Raw genomic sequence first — 19,229 nt, 5'->3', positions numbered from 1 at the left:
ATCTGACAACACACTCGTTCATTCTTGAAAATGAACGTATTTAACTGGGGTATGTAAATGAAAGTGTCATTTCCTGGTACCCGCTCATACACTCCGGATATTTTTTTTTCTCTTTCAATCATATCTCACTCCTAAGTGAATTTCTAGTGGTTCAACAACACCCCATTTCTCACTAAAATGCTTTGTCTGTTTAGAATGTGTGTTTAGGTCACTAAAATTATTGAAAGTATTGTTAAGGACTTCTTCCACTGCGCCTCTACTGGGATTTTCAGCAGGCACTGCATGTAACACTTGTTCTTTAAGATTTGCGTGAACTTCATTGACATACTCCTCCATGCTTTCAACAACAGAAAATACAGCATTGTTGGCAGCACCACTGCCCTGTAGCTTTGCAATGATTGAAGCCCACATATCTTTTGCTTGATCATTTGACATCCCAGATGTTGAAGGTTGATTTATCAAATCAAGGTCCATGTCAGATTGGTGTTGAACACCATCAACTCTGTAATGTTACACCCATAATATTACGTTTTGTCACTGGTGCAGAGTTCATTCTCCTAGAACTAACACCAGAACATCAACACTTTAAACTGGCTCAACACTAGAAATTTGACACTCGTGAATTTGGTGTGTAATTGGTCACATATTTTAACATTTTGTATTTAGTTTTCAGGTGGTACGGTGGTGCAGTGGTTAGCACTGTTGCCTTGCAGCAAGGAGGTTCCGGGTTCGAAGCCCGGCTCAGGCACAGGGTCTTTCTGGGTGGAGTTTGCATGTTCTCCCTCTCTCTGGGTACTCTGGTTTCCTCCCACAGTCCAAAGACATGCAAATGAGGATGAGGCTGATTGATACTCTAAATTGACCGTAGGTGTGACTGTGAGTGTGAATGGTTGTCTGTCTCTATGTGTTGGCCCTGTGATGGACTGGCGACCTGTCCAGAGTGAACCCAGCCTCTTGCCTGAAGGCAGCTGGGATAGGCTCCAGCCCCCTGTGACCCTTAACAGGATAAGAAGAAGAATGGATGGCAGCATGTTTACAGGTTACGGTCTGAGGACACTTCTTGTGTATCTTGTGTTCTCCACCAGTCAAGTGGATTTATGTCTTGCTCCACTTCAGTTATCATTTAATTTCTCTCGATCTCTGCTTCAACTGCAGTATGTTAAGACTTTATGAAATTGCCCCTATCTTTTTTTGCCTCCTCTCTTATATCATCCTCACCTGCGGCAGCAGCCCGAGTCCTGAGCTGAAGTAGCTGAGGGTTCTGTAAGCTGAGGGTTCTGTAACATGGCTGTCATTCACTGTTGCCATAGCGATGAGTTCTGTCATAGCTATTGTCATAATGGACATCAAGGCCAACAAGCGGTAGAAAATGGATGGATGGATGGTATTTGTTTTTCCTGGTTTTGGAAGCAGTGTAATTAAGGAAACCCTCATGGCTGTCGAAAGGCGACTATTCTTGAAGGATTCCTGAAACAGCACCATTAAGGGGGTCAGTAATTTGGACTGAAACGTTTTATGTCGATCAATGGGAATGCCATCAATGCCTGCTGCTTTTACTGCCTGCATAGACCCTGCTGCATTTGGTAATCTCCTCTTCTGCACGTTTGAGGATATTGAGGTCATTCAAAATTTTGTCTGCCCATCCAGACCGAGGGGGCATTCAGAGCTATACAGTCTCTCATAGAAGACCCTGAAAGTCTCATTCATTTCTTCAGGGTTTACAACAGTTTTCCCATTTGGAGCTTCTATATAATTCATTGACCTTTCTGTTTGCTGTTTGTTGATAGTTCAACTAACTGTTCACAGTATGATTGTTTCAAAACATTAGCAGCTGCTATGTTAGCTGATAGATCATTCTATTGAGATGTGAGAGCAAGAGTTTTTTAATTTTCCCTTCTTGTGTCCTCATTTCAAGTTGTGCTCTCTTTTTTCTTTGAACTAATGAAACAAATGTTTTGACACCTAATGAAGGCCTTAAACGCCTCCCACCTTAAACTAGCCAAAGTTTCAGAAGTGTTACATTCAAAATACAGGTCAATTTGTTTATCTAAGAAATCTACAAATGCAGGGTCCATAAGCCATTCTGGTCGAAAGCGCCATATTGGGGGGTCTCTTACAAGCTGAACATCTTCACATATCAAGGATACTGCTGCATGGTCAAACAGAGCTCTGCTGCTATATACCAGCACTGTTCAATTCGGAAACAAGTGGTGCTGAAACTAGGAAAAAATCAATTCGTGAATGGGTTTTGTGAGTGCCAGAATAGCAGCAGGATTCCACTGCATCTGGTTTTCCATACCTCCATATATCCAATAAATCCAACTCTTTTATAAAATGGTGTATTGTCTTCTCTGTCCTAGTATGAGAGTTGTCAGCTCCTAACGATCTATCCCTTGACGACTCTAATGTGCAGTTGAAGTCACCAGCTACTACATCGTGTCCAGAGAGATTTGAAGTTGTCAGGAATAAATTGTTGTAGAATTTAGGGTCATCTTCATGTGGCCCATAAGCATTTATCAGATTTATATTTTCAGACAGGAATGTACCTTAGACTATGCTTTATCTGCCAGCAGGATCCCCTATAATGCTATGGATTGGCTTATGGATCAATATCATGACTCCTCTTGAGTAATATAAGGAGCACTGAGCACGCTTGTTTATATCTACTTGCTCGATTTGATATCATTTTTTTTAGAGTGCTCTATAATTTATTATTTCCCAAGAACTTAACCAGGGACAAGGACTACAAATTAGCCATGCCTGGAAGTCTTACAAACATAACATCACTTGCACTTTAATTAGCTGTAACAATGCCTGCATGTCTGTCAAATAAACTGATAAATAAATCAATAAATCCACCCTGGTTAGTCACAGTCCTGTTCGGCGTGTTTGTCAACAGCACCTCCTTCCCTGACCTCGTGTTCTTTTTCCTCTGGAGACCTTCTTCTGTGGTCTTAGAGTTTAGAACTATACGGTCTGTGGTTTGGGGGCTTCCTTGTCACAGATTCTGCTGATTACCGAGTGCATGGAAATGTTTAATGACTAAAAGCCATCTCTCGGATCACCCAAGCAAATCTTTAAGGATCATATTTTGATACAGCACTCAACAACAGAAATCACCTGGAAAACTCACACTGTTCAACATAATTGAAAAGGTGATAGAGGTAGCAGGAAAGATTCGAGTGCAATGTACACATTGATCTGGTGGGTGGCAGATGGAACGTTATTGTCGGCTTCATAATCAATGAATTATTCTATCATGTTGATATTACTATCTACGCTCACACAGATGTCCTCTTTCTGCATCCCAATGCCTGACTTTAGTGGATGCAGTGTGTGTGTGTGTGTGTGTGTGTGTGAAGTGGCCAATATTTGGGATGTTTTAATTTGGCTGAATAATTAATTATGTGTGCCACAGTTATGACGCAGAGACAGATGCCTTCTAAATCACAGTTAGAACAGTAAATCTGCGTGTGGGTGGTTTGACTCATAAACTTTTACATTTGTTATTTTGATTGTTGGATGCTGGGTAATGAGTGGGTGAATATATTAATATTGAGAAAAGCATTCATTTGAGTGTCTCATTTTGCGAAGTCCACCTTCTCTTGTGCTTGTCTGTTGTCATGTCTACTCAGGCTACAGGATACAACAAAAGGGGATGAGACTCATTAATGCTCAGTGTGCAACACGTATTCACACAGGAACCAAATAAAAAGACTCAGCTGACTCACCCCAAGTATGTGCCCAGTCTAAGACTTCTGCTCCCATTTACATTTACTGTCTGATTAATTAATTTCAAAATTGTGTTCTCCCTCAAGGATAAATTTGCTTTGCAGCAGTGGGTAACAGAAACAGGACATACAAGAAAACCTGTGACATCACTCGTAATAGAATGCAACCAAAATAAAAAGAGACCGTATCTGTACATTAAAGTCATGAATCTACACAGCTGACAGTGATATTATAGTGCTGCTGCGCCGTGCAGTCAAGTAATGAGAGTAAATTCGGTGCATTTAGTGCACGTGGAACGTTGGAAAATGTAAACCCATTGCTCTTTAGCCTGGAGAGCCTGTACTGTATCTCTGACCAGATGGGAGGAGAACAAATTCCTCCAAGAGAGGATCATCAGATGAGCCTTCCACAGAATCAAGAGATACAATCTCGAGTCTTGTCACATCTGGACTATTGCCCAACAATCTGGTCCAGTGTGTCAAAAAAAGACGAGCTGTTTAAACTCAAGCCCATTTAAAACAGAGTGGGCTGCCTTGTTCCTGTATTTACTATAAGGAAGGAACGTATGCCAGGCTGTCATGGGTGGAGCTGCATCTGTATCTCAAGAAGCTGTAGGAACCATGCGTGTTTGTCTCCTGGATCTTTTATTGGGTCCAAAATTTCTTTAGCTAAATTATGTCTGTGTTCACAAAATAATCACTAAATTCATGGCAGTCTCTTTTGTTTAAGATGGATTGGTTATATTTAATAAGGTGATTTAAATAATCAGATTTTCCAGTAGCTCCTTTAATTATGCTATTAAGCACCGTCCATGTGCCTTGCTTCTACGCTGTTCTTTCTTTTCTGTCATTTTACATTTAAGGTTATGATTCACAAACAAGGCAACGCTTCTTTTTTGTTTGCTGCGTTAGTAGCGGTTAGCTTGTAGCCCTCCAGTTCTCCTTCTCCTTACTGAGTCAAGCCTCTGATAATCAAAGTAAACATAGTTAATTGTTTCAAATGGTACACATTAAATAGGCATTGAAGCAGTGAGCCTCTGATTACTAAACAGTCATTCTGCCACCAGTATCATGCTGCCAATCATTGTCAGAGGCACTAATTTGTTCATCTACGGTGGTAAACAGTGTACATGCATTCTAGTTACAAATATTCTAAACAAACACTATCCATCCATCCATTCATTTTCTTAATCTTTAATCATGATACCTGGACTCCAAGGGAGTGATTGCACGACACAAATGCTAGATAATCATAATGTTTCTAAATCAAGAGAAAGGTTAGACATACTGTTGGCTCAGGATAAATACCTCCTGATACAGTCTGTGTGAAGCTTGTGTGTACAAATTGTAGTGCTTTGACTTACAATTTGAATTTTGCCGATGTACTCTGTTGGTTTAATCCATCGTGGTGTATAATGTAGCAGCCTACAAGGATTATGTATGTTGGAGTAACCTCTCCTCTTCTATGCCCTACTTTTATTAATTCCTACAGAAAAAAGTATATATATCAACGTGTGTATGCGTGTGCATGTGTGTGTGCGTGTGTGTGTGTGTGTGTGTGTGTGCGTGTGTGTGTGTGTAACTCAGGAACAGATGGAGCCCATGTATAATGTTTAGTGATGCATTAGGGTTTACCAAAGTAAATACTCAAAAGACATTAATTAAGAGATCATCAGTAAACATCATTGCTGATACTGAGTAGTTCCCTCATTTGAAGAAGTTAAGTTACATAGACATGGAAGAGCCTGAGAAGCTAACATGACAAAGGTCTAGTCACAAAAGGAGGGCAACATATATGAAGACCCCGCCCTCAACAGCCCACACTGTCCTCATTTCCCTGCGTGCTGCAGCTCCAGCCAATGTCAGCTCTCTTGCTTTTATACATGCACCACTCTGCAGCACTGCTCTTCATTATTACCACCCGAGAGCATTAGGCTGGTAATGTTTGCACCTTCTGTGTGTGTGTGTGTGTGTGTGTGTGTGTGTGTGTGTGTGTGTGTGTGTGTGTGTGTGTGTGTGTGTGTGTGTGTGTTCCTGTCAGGCTGCACAGATTTTATGATATGATAAATGCCACAACCGTGCAAGGCACCGTTATTACTGACTACACATGTAATGTAGTAATAATGACAAATGAGTGGGGATGGAGTTTTCATGTTTATAAATTTAAACCAACTTAGTGATTGAAGCAAAAAAAAAAGATTGAAAACATAAGCTGATATTTTTTATAATCTGTCACAAAGAATTTTTTGTTTTGTAAGTGTGAATAATGACAAAAGGATGACTATTCAGTCTAATATTATGAATCATGCCAAAATTTCAACATCAGAATCATCACACCTAGATTTTTTAAATCTATTCAAATAAAAAATTATATAGAGATAAAATACAATGGAACTTCTCACCAACTCCTGAGTTTATTGTGGCTATTTTTCTAATATTTCCATTTAATAGTTCAACATATTTACAGTGCACAACATGTCAGACATCTTTTTTTGGACAGTGTAAAAGGTTTATAAAATAATAACAATTTTGATTTTTTTTTTTAAAGGAAAAACATCATACTGTCAAAGGGGTAAAAGTTTGGAATAGTGTGATATTGATTTTAAGTCATATCCACCCGTAGAGACTCTTAATGAACAGACAGAATTAGCTAATTGTTTTACACTGAAATCCCACGGAGTAAATTGTTTCTTTTTTTCCTTTTTTTCAATTTAAATCAAAATCTTCTTGTAACCTAAATTAAGTATTTTTGTACAATAAACCCTGACCAGACCTCAACCACAATGCTGTCAAACCAATGCTACAGTATCGCACCATGCACTGAAACGTATGTCCTGGATTCGATGTTTGGTTCTCAATTCAGTGATTTGCTCAGATGAGTGCTGTGTTGTGCAGTCAAGCTCTGACCTTCACCGGCCTCAGTCTCAGTCAGAGAGAGGAAAATGGATGCACAAGCAAGGAGTCAAAGCCGTTATATCCAAGCACCTGCTGCTAGCACTTATTCTATGTGCATACACAGACCAAATCCAGTCCACTTGTTTGATTCAAATATAGATATAGATTCAATTACTGTGTTCACTATTTCTCACCCCAAATGTCCTCAGAAACATATTTTAGTCAAGCGTTTGCATGGTAGGACTTATTGTTACTTGGCCACCAGTCAACTGAGCTAAACCCTGAGCTAAAAGTTGGATGGTCTTAATCCGTACAACAGCCTAAGATTTTTTTTTTTTCCAACACAGTTGACCATCTTTTAAATCCTGTAAATTTTAAGGATCAAGTGAAGTATGCTTTGCAATTTTAATGGTTGCGTATACCGTGATGATTCACGGTACACGCAACTCACCTCCTGTACGAGTCATTACTATCTGGCTGTCCATCTTAATAAAACTTCTTTAATGTCACTGCCACAAACTTTTGTAAAAAAATGAAGATATAACCCCGATACATACCCTATGTAACTTAAACACAGTAATCAATGATTTAAGGATCGTTTTGTTGCATCTTTTTCGTTTAAAATATGTTTGTTTACCGTATGTTGTGTTTTCAGCCATCTCTCTGATGTTTTTTGCAAACAGTAAAATTCTCAGAATCCGAATCTTCTGACTGAAAAATTATGCCTCTTGATTCTTTTGTCAATCAAAAAAATTAATATAATTACAAAGGCTGTTGCGCTTCGTCAGAAAGGGCAAAAAAAATTCAAGTGTGTTTTCTGAATTCCTTTGGGCCATTTTGTGGACAGAATTTTAGCTGCATCCATTGCTTTTTTTGTTAATTTTTACAGAGACTTACAATGAAATCCTGGAGAGATCTAGGACCTGGTTTCAAAGACAGACAATTCAAGATTAGAATGAAAGATAGCACCCCAAGTTAATGACAGTTTTTGGTAAAAATGCTGATCTGTACTGGTGCTGGAGAACAGAGACATGCAGATCTGATCTGCACCCATCCTCGTGCTTACTTCTGGACCAAATCTGTGGGAATTGGTTGCGGGTCAATGCTGATGGCCTCTTTATTCCTGCTTAGTGGCGCCTCCGACACCTGGCTCGCCGCTCCCTTCCAGCTCCTCATTAATCGCTGCTGATACTAACAGGAAGCGAGCAGCCGGAAAACTGGGCCATTTCGAGACAAAAGTAGCTTCTCAAATTTAAGTTTGTTTCTGAACACCAGTACAAATCTAACGATGGCAGAAAACTATCCTGTAAAAAACATTCCATTGTTCTCGTGATGGGCACATAAAACCCCACTGTAGGTGAGGGTGATGTTGACACAAACATTATCTCAATATTTTCTTTGATATAATGCCAAGTTCTTGCAAAAAAAAACCAACCTAAAGTCATTTCAGTCAGGACAACTCATGTACTGAGAAACATTTCATGAATGTGAAATGAATGATACATTATTTGATTGAACAATAAAACTGATCTGCTTTTAGGTTCTTCCTGTGCGTGCAATGCTTGAACTATAAAGGTAGCACACTAAAGCTCCCGAAAAATATAAGAAGCACACAGGATTTCCTAATAGAGACTTTAATACATACAGTAGAACCAGATCCAAACAACAGTTGGACACGGCAAGCAGTGAGCAACAGAAAAACTGTTAGATCTCGCAGTTTAAATGGGTAGCTCTACTAGTGAACTGACTAGTTGAGAATGTGACTGGTTTGAGTTTAGGAAAAGAAAAAGCCATTTCATGGCTTTTGTCGAAGGTAAGGGGCAGTTATTTTCTTCGTGAATTTCATTTCAAAGCTGAAATGAAAAACAGTCTTTTATATAAAAGTTGCCTCATCTAACACCATCCCAACACTCCTTGTCTATGGGTTCCTGTGGTTATAATGACTACAGCCACTATATGGCATCTGTCACAAACTGCCTCACACAGCCAGCATAGCACTGTGCTGACAGATGGAAACCCCAGAGATTTGTGGTGTTCGACAAGCAGGTTAGGGCGCAAAGTAGCTAAGCTGCTATCTACTTGAATCCTACAACTTGATGGGTCCAAAGTGAAGGGACAAATCACAATCTCCTGTCCAGCATCTAAGCGCCAAAGGCTGTTTTAGCTGATGGAAACCTTTAAAAAAAAATACTGATTTTCACAGAAGCACATTTAACGCTGCTGTTGACATTGTAAAACACAATCAAACTCTGTTCGCTCAATTTTGCCTGTATGATGACGGCATGCTTATTTGTTGTAGAATAGTTAATAAGCTCAAACTTGAATATCTGTTTGGGGAGGAGCCAAGCCAGAGCGTAAGGAGAAGCAGGGGAGACCCATGAAGTGTGGTGGTTGGTCCACAGACAAATCAGTCACACCTATCAGAAACTGAGACACTGCTTTGTATAATCAGACACATGTTGCACGCAAAGGGGCAGAAGGTGCAGTGGCTCACAGCTCACAGAAGTTCATAGTGTCCTGCTAAAGGACACTTCAAAATAGTCTGTGGAGATCAAACCCTCTTATTACTAAACAACCACTCACCCATTCACAACTCTAAAATAGATCCAGTCAAAATGTACACTTGCAAAAACAAAGTTGATCTGTCAGCCGCGCCTATGTTACATTATGATCTTCTCTATATGTTACCAGTTACCAGGTCATGTGTGCTGCTATACTCTGAGCTGCTGAGCCACTTGTTGATGATGAGCAAGTGTCAAATGCTGCCTAAGTTGTTCAGTGTCCTGTATGACTGTCAATCCCTTTGTCTTGTGTGTGTGTGTGTGTGTGTGTGTGTGTGTGTGTGTGTGTGTGTGTGTGCGTGCACGTGTGTGTGCAGTTCTGCACTAACACTCTCCTGCCTCTGGCAAAGCTCGCTCTGTATAAATAATTTGGTTACACTCAGTAAGTGGTGCCCACTTTGTTAACAAGGGATCTTTAGTGAGGCTCTTGGCTCTTTGACAGGGTGGCATGTTGCCCGCGGCCACTGAATGGTGACTTTCTATCGGTCTGTAGCACGTCATGTCAATTATATCAATTAACCTTGTCAGAGCGGGCATGTTGCCTGTGATTCTGGATTGTGAGCCAGGCAGGCCTTGGTTTGGAAAGTCTCCAATGCAGTAGGCCTGAAGTAGGGACAGCACCAGGGGCTTCCCAGGGAGCACCTTGGAATACAGTATATATAAATCCATGGCCATACTGGCATCATGGAGTAAAGTCCCACTGATGCTGGATTTCTGGGGCCAGTGCCAATATATTATTATGTATCGGAATTTTTAAGTTTTATTTTACCCATCGATTGCTCAACCTATTTTTGTGCTTTGTGTATTTGTATGTTAATATTGGACAGATTGAGGAACGGTGGTGCAGTGGTCAGCACTGTCACCTCACAGCAAGAAGGTTCCGGTTCAAGCCCCGGCTCAGGCACTGGATCTTTCTGTGTGGAGTTTGCATGTTCTCCCTGTGCCTGCGTGGGTTCTCTCTGGGTACTCCGGCTTCCTCCTACAGTCCAACAACAGACTGATCCTAGCCTGTCTCTATGGTCAACCTACAATAAATACACCATTTCATTAATGTTCACAGGCTACTGGGTCTTCTGTTCTGTAGAACACTAATGCTACTATTAATGCTGTTTGTTTATATGGTGCAGTTCAAAGATCTTAAATAATGAAGCGCAACGTGGTGAATTAAAGTTTGGCATTTCAGAGTGATAGGGGGTAAAGTGGGTCTGATCTCAGAGGAGATGTGTGTGTGTGTGTGTGGGGGGGGGGGGGTTCTGAGACATAATTTACAGCGAGCACGAACATATAACCACACACATATACATAATCTACATAAATAATAATCTTGGTTTGAAACGCACAAGTGCACTCCCGAATGACTACATTTTGAATTGTGTCCGAGAGCTTCTTGTGTCTCCTCAGAATTAACGCTCTCTCTTTCAGAAGGTTGAACATAAAGTCAAGCATTAGTTCATAGAAAATGTCATCATGACTGCTGTCACTTCAAAAAGCCACTCCCTTTTGTTCCAAGGTAGCGCTGTTCTTAACATTAGCTCCAAAACATGCCATGCTGTCGCCTGAGGTTGGCGGTCACATCAAAGCGCATTAATTGGCTATGTTTTTAAGAGCAGTTCATTTTTTTGAATGGCATCATTATGACACTTGGACCTCGCATGCCTGTTGCATTTTTCTGGCCCTCCTCCAGGGCTTGTAGTCACCTTTTACAAAATTTCAGTTCAGCCATACGTTTTCTTCATTACAGTGCTTGGATTTTGCCACAAGGCAGCGTCTGTCACTTCATCTCTGTTGCATCTTTTGTTAGTTTGTTGAGATTTGGCAAAATAATAAAAACTCTGCTTTTGTGGTAGTTCCACTAGTGGGCAGTGAAGTACTTCAGTAACAATTGTCCATACATGACTCGTCACTTGATCTTGAGGTCTGCGCATAGCCGGTGCAGCACCCCCATCACTCCTACTTCCTGCAGCTGCATTAACAAACGGTCTGGACTGAGATTGAAGGACTGGCAGCACCACATGACATCACAATTTACATTGGTGTTTTCATGACCCAGTTTCAATCTTAAAGTAATAAAACAGGACTAATAAAGACTAAGAAAACAGAGCAGTGTCTACGTGGTGCTGGCTGCCACTCCAGAGCCACATGGCACTGTTACAGAGCTACCACAGGCTGCTACTCTGCTGCAGGCTGTCACTGAGGTGCTCCTGGCAAAATCATAACATTTAATGATTTTTGGGCAACTGTTAACTTGTTTATGTATTTTCTAAATTTGAGCTAAACTATAAAATGATAATTGCCCACTGGAAGGACATGGCTCAGAGGCAGACTGGTCATCTAGCAACCAAAGGGTCACTGGTTCGATCCTCACTTCCCCTGGTGACTGTGTCGATGTATCTTTGAGCAAGGTACTGAACCCCTAATCACTCCTGATGGCCCTGCGACCTGTCCAGGGTGTACCCTGCCCCACGCCCAATGTCAGCTGGGATAGGCTCCACCCCCCCCCCCCCCCCCCATTAATGGATAAGCGATATAGAAATAGATGGATGGGTGGCTGTGTGTCCACTGTTGTTATCTGCCACTGCAATTGAGATTCATGAACACAGCATGAGTAGGCTTTCCACCAAAAAGTCAATTTAACTCACATCATAACAGTGTTATTCCTACAACAGCACTTCAATATATGAGAGTCTGTTCAGTGAGTTTTGTGAATGCCGTGATCTTGTAGAATGGAGGCAACTCCTACTCCTACAGTATGTTCATATGCGATAGAGTTTACGAGAGACTCCAGACAGTTTTGCATCATTTCTGGTGATAGTTCATATCAGGTTTGGTAGTATCATACATATTATTGCATGTAGGTGAAAGTAATGTAGACTAGATGTGCATTATATTTTGTTGTGTTTTGTTATTCTTTCTTCTTTGAGACAGAGTCAAACCTGAACAGAAAGATATTACTACATGAAAAGAATATAGGATGATGTAATCATTCCATAAGATACTATCTATTTTTGCTAAAAGAATGAACAAGTGAAAAACACTAAGTGGATTAACATGTTAAGGACAAACTGAGAATAATTTTATATTGTTATTTTGGGACAACACACCTTTACAGTGTCACCTGTATTTTACTGTGTAGTGAATGTTAGATTGTGGTTTCTGTCCTTTACTCGCGAAAGAAAAGCTTCAAAGCTAGACGCATTATGTCGGAGAACATTCCGTGATATCCTGCTGCTCTGTTTGAATGCTAATAACTATGTACATGCACAGACTCACTGAAGTGAGCATAATTGTGTGTGAGTGTGTGCATGCATGTATGTGTGTATGTATGTGTGTGCATGCATGTATGTGTGTGTGTATATGTGTGTGTGTGCAAAAGAATGAATCTGTAATCACTGAGAAGTCGGATTCTCTTTGTAGCTGGAATGTGGAACATGGATGCAGGCAGTGCTGAGCTTGATTAGCAGCCGCCAACAGCCTGATCAACTGTAATTCCCCTCAGAGCCACTGCAGGAAGAAGCTTTACTCAGTATCAGACATCCAGGATGATGTGAATAATTGAACATGTGTCAGAAACGCAGCGCTAGCAGCATGTTTCTACTCAGTGGTGTGTGGATGGCATGGAATTAATGGACCTCACTCAGAGGGGCTTTATGGATGTGGGGACAGGAGCGTTTGCCCCCGGGCAGACACAGAATGTCTACTTACAGTTGCAAGAAACAGAACAAAATTAGAACGCCTTTTAAAAATGCACGGGTCTGTGCCGAACTCAGATTATAAATAGGTGGAGTCCAGTTAGAGTAACAGATCCATGAGCTTTAATGATATCAGATAAAATGAAAATGATGCTGGTATTTGAATGGTTGCATACTTGTTTTTATGAGTAACACACCAGTATTGTCCCAGAAAAATAGCTTGTAATTTGGGAGTTTGTGGTGGTGAAATTCAACCCCCTGAAACAGCCATCACCCTCTATAATAAGTGTAACAGTTTTGTACTAAAAAGTACAACAGTAGTTAAAATAATCCAATATAGAATACAGTCAATTATAGTCCATTCTAATGTTGTGGCATAAACAAAAAGCACATCCTAGTTTAACATGAGTTAATTCTGTAAAAATCGTACTGAAGCCAGTTCTTTGGAATGTGCATGTGCTGGTGATTATGATGTAAATTGTGGATGAATTGGAGTGTTCTTGGTGTATTTAACATAATTTAAAAACATAAACGCAGACTACTCTGAAGCGTGTAAAGTCTTGAAAATGCGATGCAAAAAAAAAAACCACACAAGAAATAACGTGTTTTCATTTTCACTGATTTACAAATTCTTGCAAAAACACACACATTTGGGCCCCAAATAAATATGCTGACAATTACATGTAACATAATTATGGATAAATATTTCACTATTCCCCATTGTGTCTTAAATAATACCTGCACAAATACAACATTACATTGATTTTAGACAGCATTTTATTTCCAATGTTGAGAACCAGGTAATGACTGAATATTTAATGTTGAAACATTTTTATTTTACATGCTGCATTTTCTTTTAATTTTTACACACATACTGTATATATATGTGGAAAGAGTAGCATATGGAATGCTAAAATGTTCACAAATTTGTTTCTTTCAGAAGTACTCATGGATTCCACAACAGCGACAGCAGAATTGGGCTGGACCATCCACCCATCACAGGGGGTGAGTGAGATTCTCAGATGGCAAGCATAAACCCAATACAATCTGTTGAGCAGCTTGGTACCAGCCACACATTTGATTTCATTTTTCATCACATTTCAATTGATGCTTGATACCCATTCACATCAATGTCTTGGTCAAAATATCGAATTTTTTTAAAAAAAAAGATCAATCAAAATTAAAAAAAAATATCCAAGCATTGTACTGTCACTGAAATACAAAAACATATGTCTTTGAAATGTTTTGTTACTCTTGTAACAGTAACAGTTTCCCTGATTTTTGCGAACATCCTGTTAAACATTCTCTCCCATGTACTCGTTTTTTGTGAAATAACTTCAAGTTAACGGTGTAAATATTGAACCATTGTTAATACAACCTACGGCAGAGAAGCTGCTGGGGGTGCTGGGAAGACATCACTAAAGCATTGTGGGAAGTGATCTGACTGAGATCAGCTGCTATTTAATTGTTCTGAACAAAGGCATAAAAAGGGATTTTTTTAAGGCTTTACTTTTTTTTGGTTTCCAATTACATTACTTCTACATCCAAGATATTTGATACTGATATTTGAATTTCTTTCCACATTTGATGCCTGAGGAGATTAGTAGTTTTGTGTTCTGTCTCTTTACAGTGGGAGGAAGTTAGCGGCTATGATGAGAACATGAACACAATCCGAACATATCAGGTGTGTAATGTCTTCGATAGCAGCCAGAACAACTGGGTACGCACCAAATTCATTCGTCGCCGCGGCGCACAGCGCATCCATGTCCAGATGAAGTTCTCAGTCCGTGATTGTAACTCCATACCAAATGTACCCGGGTCCTGCAAAGAGACCTTTAACCTGTACTACTATGAGTCTGACTCGGACTCTGCCACTAAATCCTCCCCACCCTGGATGGAGAACCCCTGGGTCAAAGTGGACACGATAGCAGCTGATGAGAGCTTCTCTCAGGTTGACCTCGGCGGCCGCATCATGAAAATCAACAGTGAAGTCAGGAGTTTTGGACCTGTCTCACGTAACGGCTTCTACCTCGCCTTCCAGGATTATGGCGCATGCATGTCGCTAATAGCTGTAAGAGTTTTCTACAGGAAATGTCCCAGCGTGATCCAGAACGGTGCCATCTTTCCTGAGACTCTGTCTGGAGCAGAGAGCACCTCACTGGTGGCAGCCAGAGGAGTGTGTGTTCCCAATGGGGAGGAAGTAGATGTACCCATCAAGCTGTACTGTAACGGAGACGGGGAGTGGATGGTGCCCATCGGGCGCTGCATGTGCAAAGCTGGTTATGAGGCGGTGGAGAACGGGACAGTGTGCAGAGGTAAGGAACTGTTTTGTTTTTTTGTTTTTTTTTCCTCATTCTCATTTATTGAAGCAAGTTTCAAAATTTTAAAAATATAATGGGCAAAAATGTTCACATAATTCAACTAGTTTTCATTTACAATGTAAAACTATGTTTGTAATTGTTCTAAAGTGAGTTCACAGCATACAATAACAACAACTTCCTACCAATAATCAATCTTAGTGTGTGAGCATTATGTGCTAGCAAATACAATACAAACACAATGATGATGTTAATGCTCGTACAATACTGCGAATACTAACGTGAATACTACTAATGCTAATGCTGTAGTAGCTTGAGCCCCTTCAGGTCTGTAGCCTCCTCCAGCAGCAGCAGCACTCAGGCATCTGGAAAGTGGGAAAGCACAAAGGCTCTGGAGAAGAGGTTGAGTCAGCAACAGTGCATCGTGGTAGATCCCCCAAGCCTATAGCAGCATATCTAAAGGCTAGCCTAACCCAGCCCTAACTATAAGCTTGATCAAAAAGGAAGGTCTTACGTCTGCTTTCAAATGTAGAGAGGGTGTCTGCATCCCGGCCCAAAACTGGGAGACGGTTCCACAGGAGGGGAGCCTGGTAGCTGAAGGCTCTGGCTCCCAGTCTACTTTTAGAAACTCTAGGAACCACCAGTAACCCTGCAACCTGGGAGCGAAGGGTTCTAGTTGGATAATAGGGGACTATGAGCTCTGTCAGATATGAGGGTGCCTGACTGTTGAGGGCTTTGTATGTTAGAAGGAGAATTTTGAATTCTATTCTAAATTTGACAGGGAGCAAATGCAGAGAAGCCAGTACAGGAGAGACATGGTCTCTTCTACTAGTTCTCGTCAACACGCGGGCAGCAGCATTTTGGACCAGCTGGAGAGTCTTTAGGGACCTACCGGTGCAGCCTGATATGTCCGAACTTGAGTTTCACACAAATTACTGGATGTGCTGTGGAGATATTTTTACAAAAACTTCAAATTCTCCTGTGAAATGTTGGGACATTTACTAGTTTGACATGAAAATATATTCAGAATATAATTGGTGTTGCACTTTCAGAAGATACTGCATATTAAATTGACAGGATTACTATTTTGATATTTCAGTCTGAATTAAGATGGTGGACCAACTGACCAACCACTGCTTTGCCCGGAGCTAAACTGTCATAGTTTCCTCCTAAGTTATGAATTTTTACAGAACAGTGATATTCCGTCAGTTAAAGACTTCCCCAAAACATTGATGATAACAATTGGTTTGCCTGATCTGTTTCCCCCTTCAGCACTCAGTATTGTAGCAGGATCACGTCTAGTTACATTTGATCAGTTGTAATTCCTTAATATATATTTGATTTAATGTCTTTAAAACATTCTGAGCCAGCACTCCAAATATCATAGGTATTCAGTTATCATGCTTACAAGAGCAATTCTTTCAGTTCAAGATGTACTTATGTATTATACTATTTTGTTTCTACCACACAAGATAAAAATGTTCTCTCTCTAATATATAATCTTATATCACACGGTATAACGCTCATCGGCTGTTCACTGTTTGAGTTTAGCTTATGATTCCATGGAGACATAAAATTCAAGTGAAGCAGAAGAGAAAATATATTGTCTTTACATACAATGTCAACAAAGTCCATTTAACAACAACGTCCACTTAACAACAACTTTAACACACAAGATCACTTTATCTTTCCCATTTATAATTGCAAGTTTCATTTTTCCAACCGTGGGTGAACACATTAAAAAAACCCAAAAAACGACCATGTCCATGCCATGAACCATATGCCTCAGCTTAGTTTAACTGAGGTGTTGATGGATCATTTCGGAGGAAATGACATGGGGTCTATGGGTCCGATTGGTGATTTGGTGGCTGGACAATTGGTGCGGGTTCACAGACCTCCACTCAGTATTGAGCCCATACCTCGATACTGGGGGCACTAATATTCTTTTACTTGGAAATGACGTTATTATTGCATCCCAGTGTGTCACCTTGATGGCAGCTTTGGTCGTGCAGGGCTGATAGAAAACAGAAGATGTTTCAACCCATGTGATGTTACAATGCTCATATTGTTTATGTGTTTAGATATTAATACTGATATTTAGATTGAAATTGAAATTAATTGATGATGGCTTCCAGTGTTACTATGAGATTGTAGGTTTTTTACAGACAATATAATCCCTTTAGTGCATTATGACATTAAACATTTATTGATTTCTCCCTATGGAGCCAACATGGAAGCTATTATGCCACTAATGGAGTCCATCAGTCACTGAACATGTTTTTTTTCCTCCCCATATATATATATAGCAAATCATTCATTCATTTACTTGCAATGGTTTTGTTTTTTTCTGTTTTTTTGTTGTTGTTGTTTTTGTATTTTATACATCCAGCAAACAAAAACAGGGTAACCAGGTATATATAGCATGTCACTTTCAGGTGTTCTATGCTCACAAAAACAATCAAACCAGCTATTGGCTCACCCTGGCTGGCTCTCGTGGATATTTTGTGGGGGCTTAATAGGGCAGCGTTGAGCTTTACTCAAATCCTAGCTTTTTCAACATTAATTGAAAAAATAAAACTCCTGCTTTACTAAAGATGAAAGGGCAAAGGATCTTTATCAGTTATTTCTCTGTGTCATTAACCATTTTTATTTTATGGTTTATTTTGTTTTGTTTGTTCCCTTACATTGCGCGTGTGACTTGTATTATTGGATAACTATCTGTTGAATATGTTACCAAACTAGGTCTGAGTTCCAACTTAGCGTCCAAGTTCCTGAGCCTAATGCAAAATGATATACTTCATTTATCTGGATATTTCCGCTACGGAATGTATGAGTGATGTATTCTTATATGGAGACTCTCTTTTGCTGTCGTCTTTCTATTTAGTAAGGTAGGACTTATTTTGTAAATATATGTACTCTCTGTTTCCTCTGTCAACAGTTTTTCCTATTTATTTGTCCAGTGATTGACAAATGAGATGCAGTCTGTAGTTAATAACAACGTCCTCTGAGGTTCAGGGTTTTTGGGGTGGGTCCTGAAAATCAACTTTCTGATTGATAAAAGAAAGGTCGCTTGAGATGAATTAAATATAGTAATGATTAATGAGGAGGCTACATTGTTTTAATTTGGAAAAGACCAGAACTGAGTTCCAAAGCTATGGTCAGATGATTGGTGTCAGATATGAAAGGCCTGTAGTGCAGAATTGTAATCACAGAACAGTCATGTGGTTCTATCTTTGTTCAGGGAGAGAGGGAACACACTGGGAAAATAATGATGTTCCCTAAAATACATATCTAAATCTCCATCGATATCTGCTGCCTGAATCTGCTATTGTTTGTTCAGTTTGATTAGCTGGTGTAAAATATGTGACTGAGGTTTCTGCTTGAAAGCAGTCAGCGTCAGTTGTAGCAATTAAGTAAAACCAGGATGAGAAAAAGAGCAGTACGTTTTCATGCTACTAAAAGATTAAGTTTCATCTTTCTGTTCAAGGATATTTAGTTGCCACATGACAAGCTTGATGCTGAAGGCAAATTTCCTCCATATAAGAAAGATTTTCTTCTCTTATTGTACTCAACAAAAACTCTCCCTCCATCCCTCGTCCTCAGCCAGTCGAGGCAGATGGCCGCCCTCACAGTTTCTGGTTCTACTCAAAGTTTCTACCTGTGAAATGGGAAAGTTGTCTCACCACATTCACCAAGTACTTGCTCATGGGCAAAGTTTGGTCTCGATAAACAATGTAATCAACCTAAGATATATGTCTATATGTATAATGCATATACATGACACCTGATCTGTTGGTTTAAATGTGGGTGTCATGAGATGATGATTTAATACCTTAAAAAGAAGCATCTGACGTACAGTAGGCCCAAAACATGTCACTTCAATAAGTTAACCTTTATGAGATATCCTCCCCATCATGACTAACCTTGCTTGGCTATGGTGTGGGTATTTTTTGGATCTAACTAAAGAAAATACTGTCATTTCTGAAACACCCACTGTGATGAAGTTGATTTCATCCAATATTTACATTCTTTTCT

The 19,229-nt window shown here is 40.0% G+C and overlaps 1 protein-coding gene across 1 annotated transcript in view; it reads left to right on the top strand.

Annotated features, from left to right (window-relative positions):
- Window positions 1-19,229, top strand: part of ephb2a (eph receptor B2a) — a 52,244-nt gene that overhangs the window by 10,819 nt on the left and 22,196 nt on the right. Inside the window, exons 2-3 of the mRNA XM_086213920.1 lie at window positions 13,817-13,881; window positions 14,507-15,191. Of these exons, the coding sequence (XP_086070046.1) occupies window positions 13,817-13,881; window positions 14,507-15,191 (750 nt within the window). The remainder of the gene's footprint in view (window positions 1-13,816; window positions 13,882-14,506; window positions 15,192-19,229) is intronic.

Source organism: Aulostomus chinensis, chromosome 9, assembly GCF_037954235.1.
Source record: "Aulostomus chinensis isolate RoL2024-O1b breed Wild chromosome 9, RoL_Achi_v1.0, whole genome shotgun sequence".
NCBI lineage: Eukaryota > Metazoa > Chordata > Actinopteri > Syngnathiformes > Aulostomidae > Aulostomus > Aulostomus chinensis.
The sequence above is the reverse complement of the archived record's forward strand: the minus strand, read 5'-3'. Positions and strand labels throughout refer to the sequence as shown.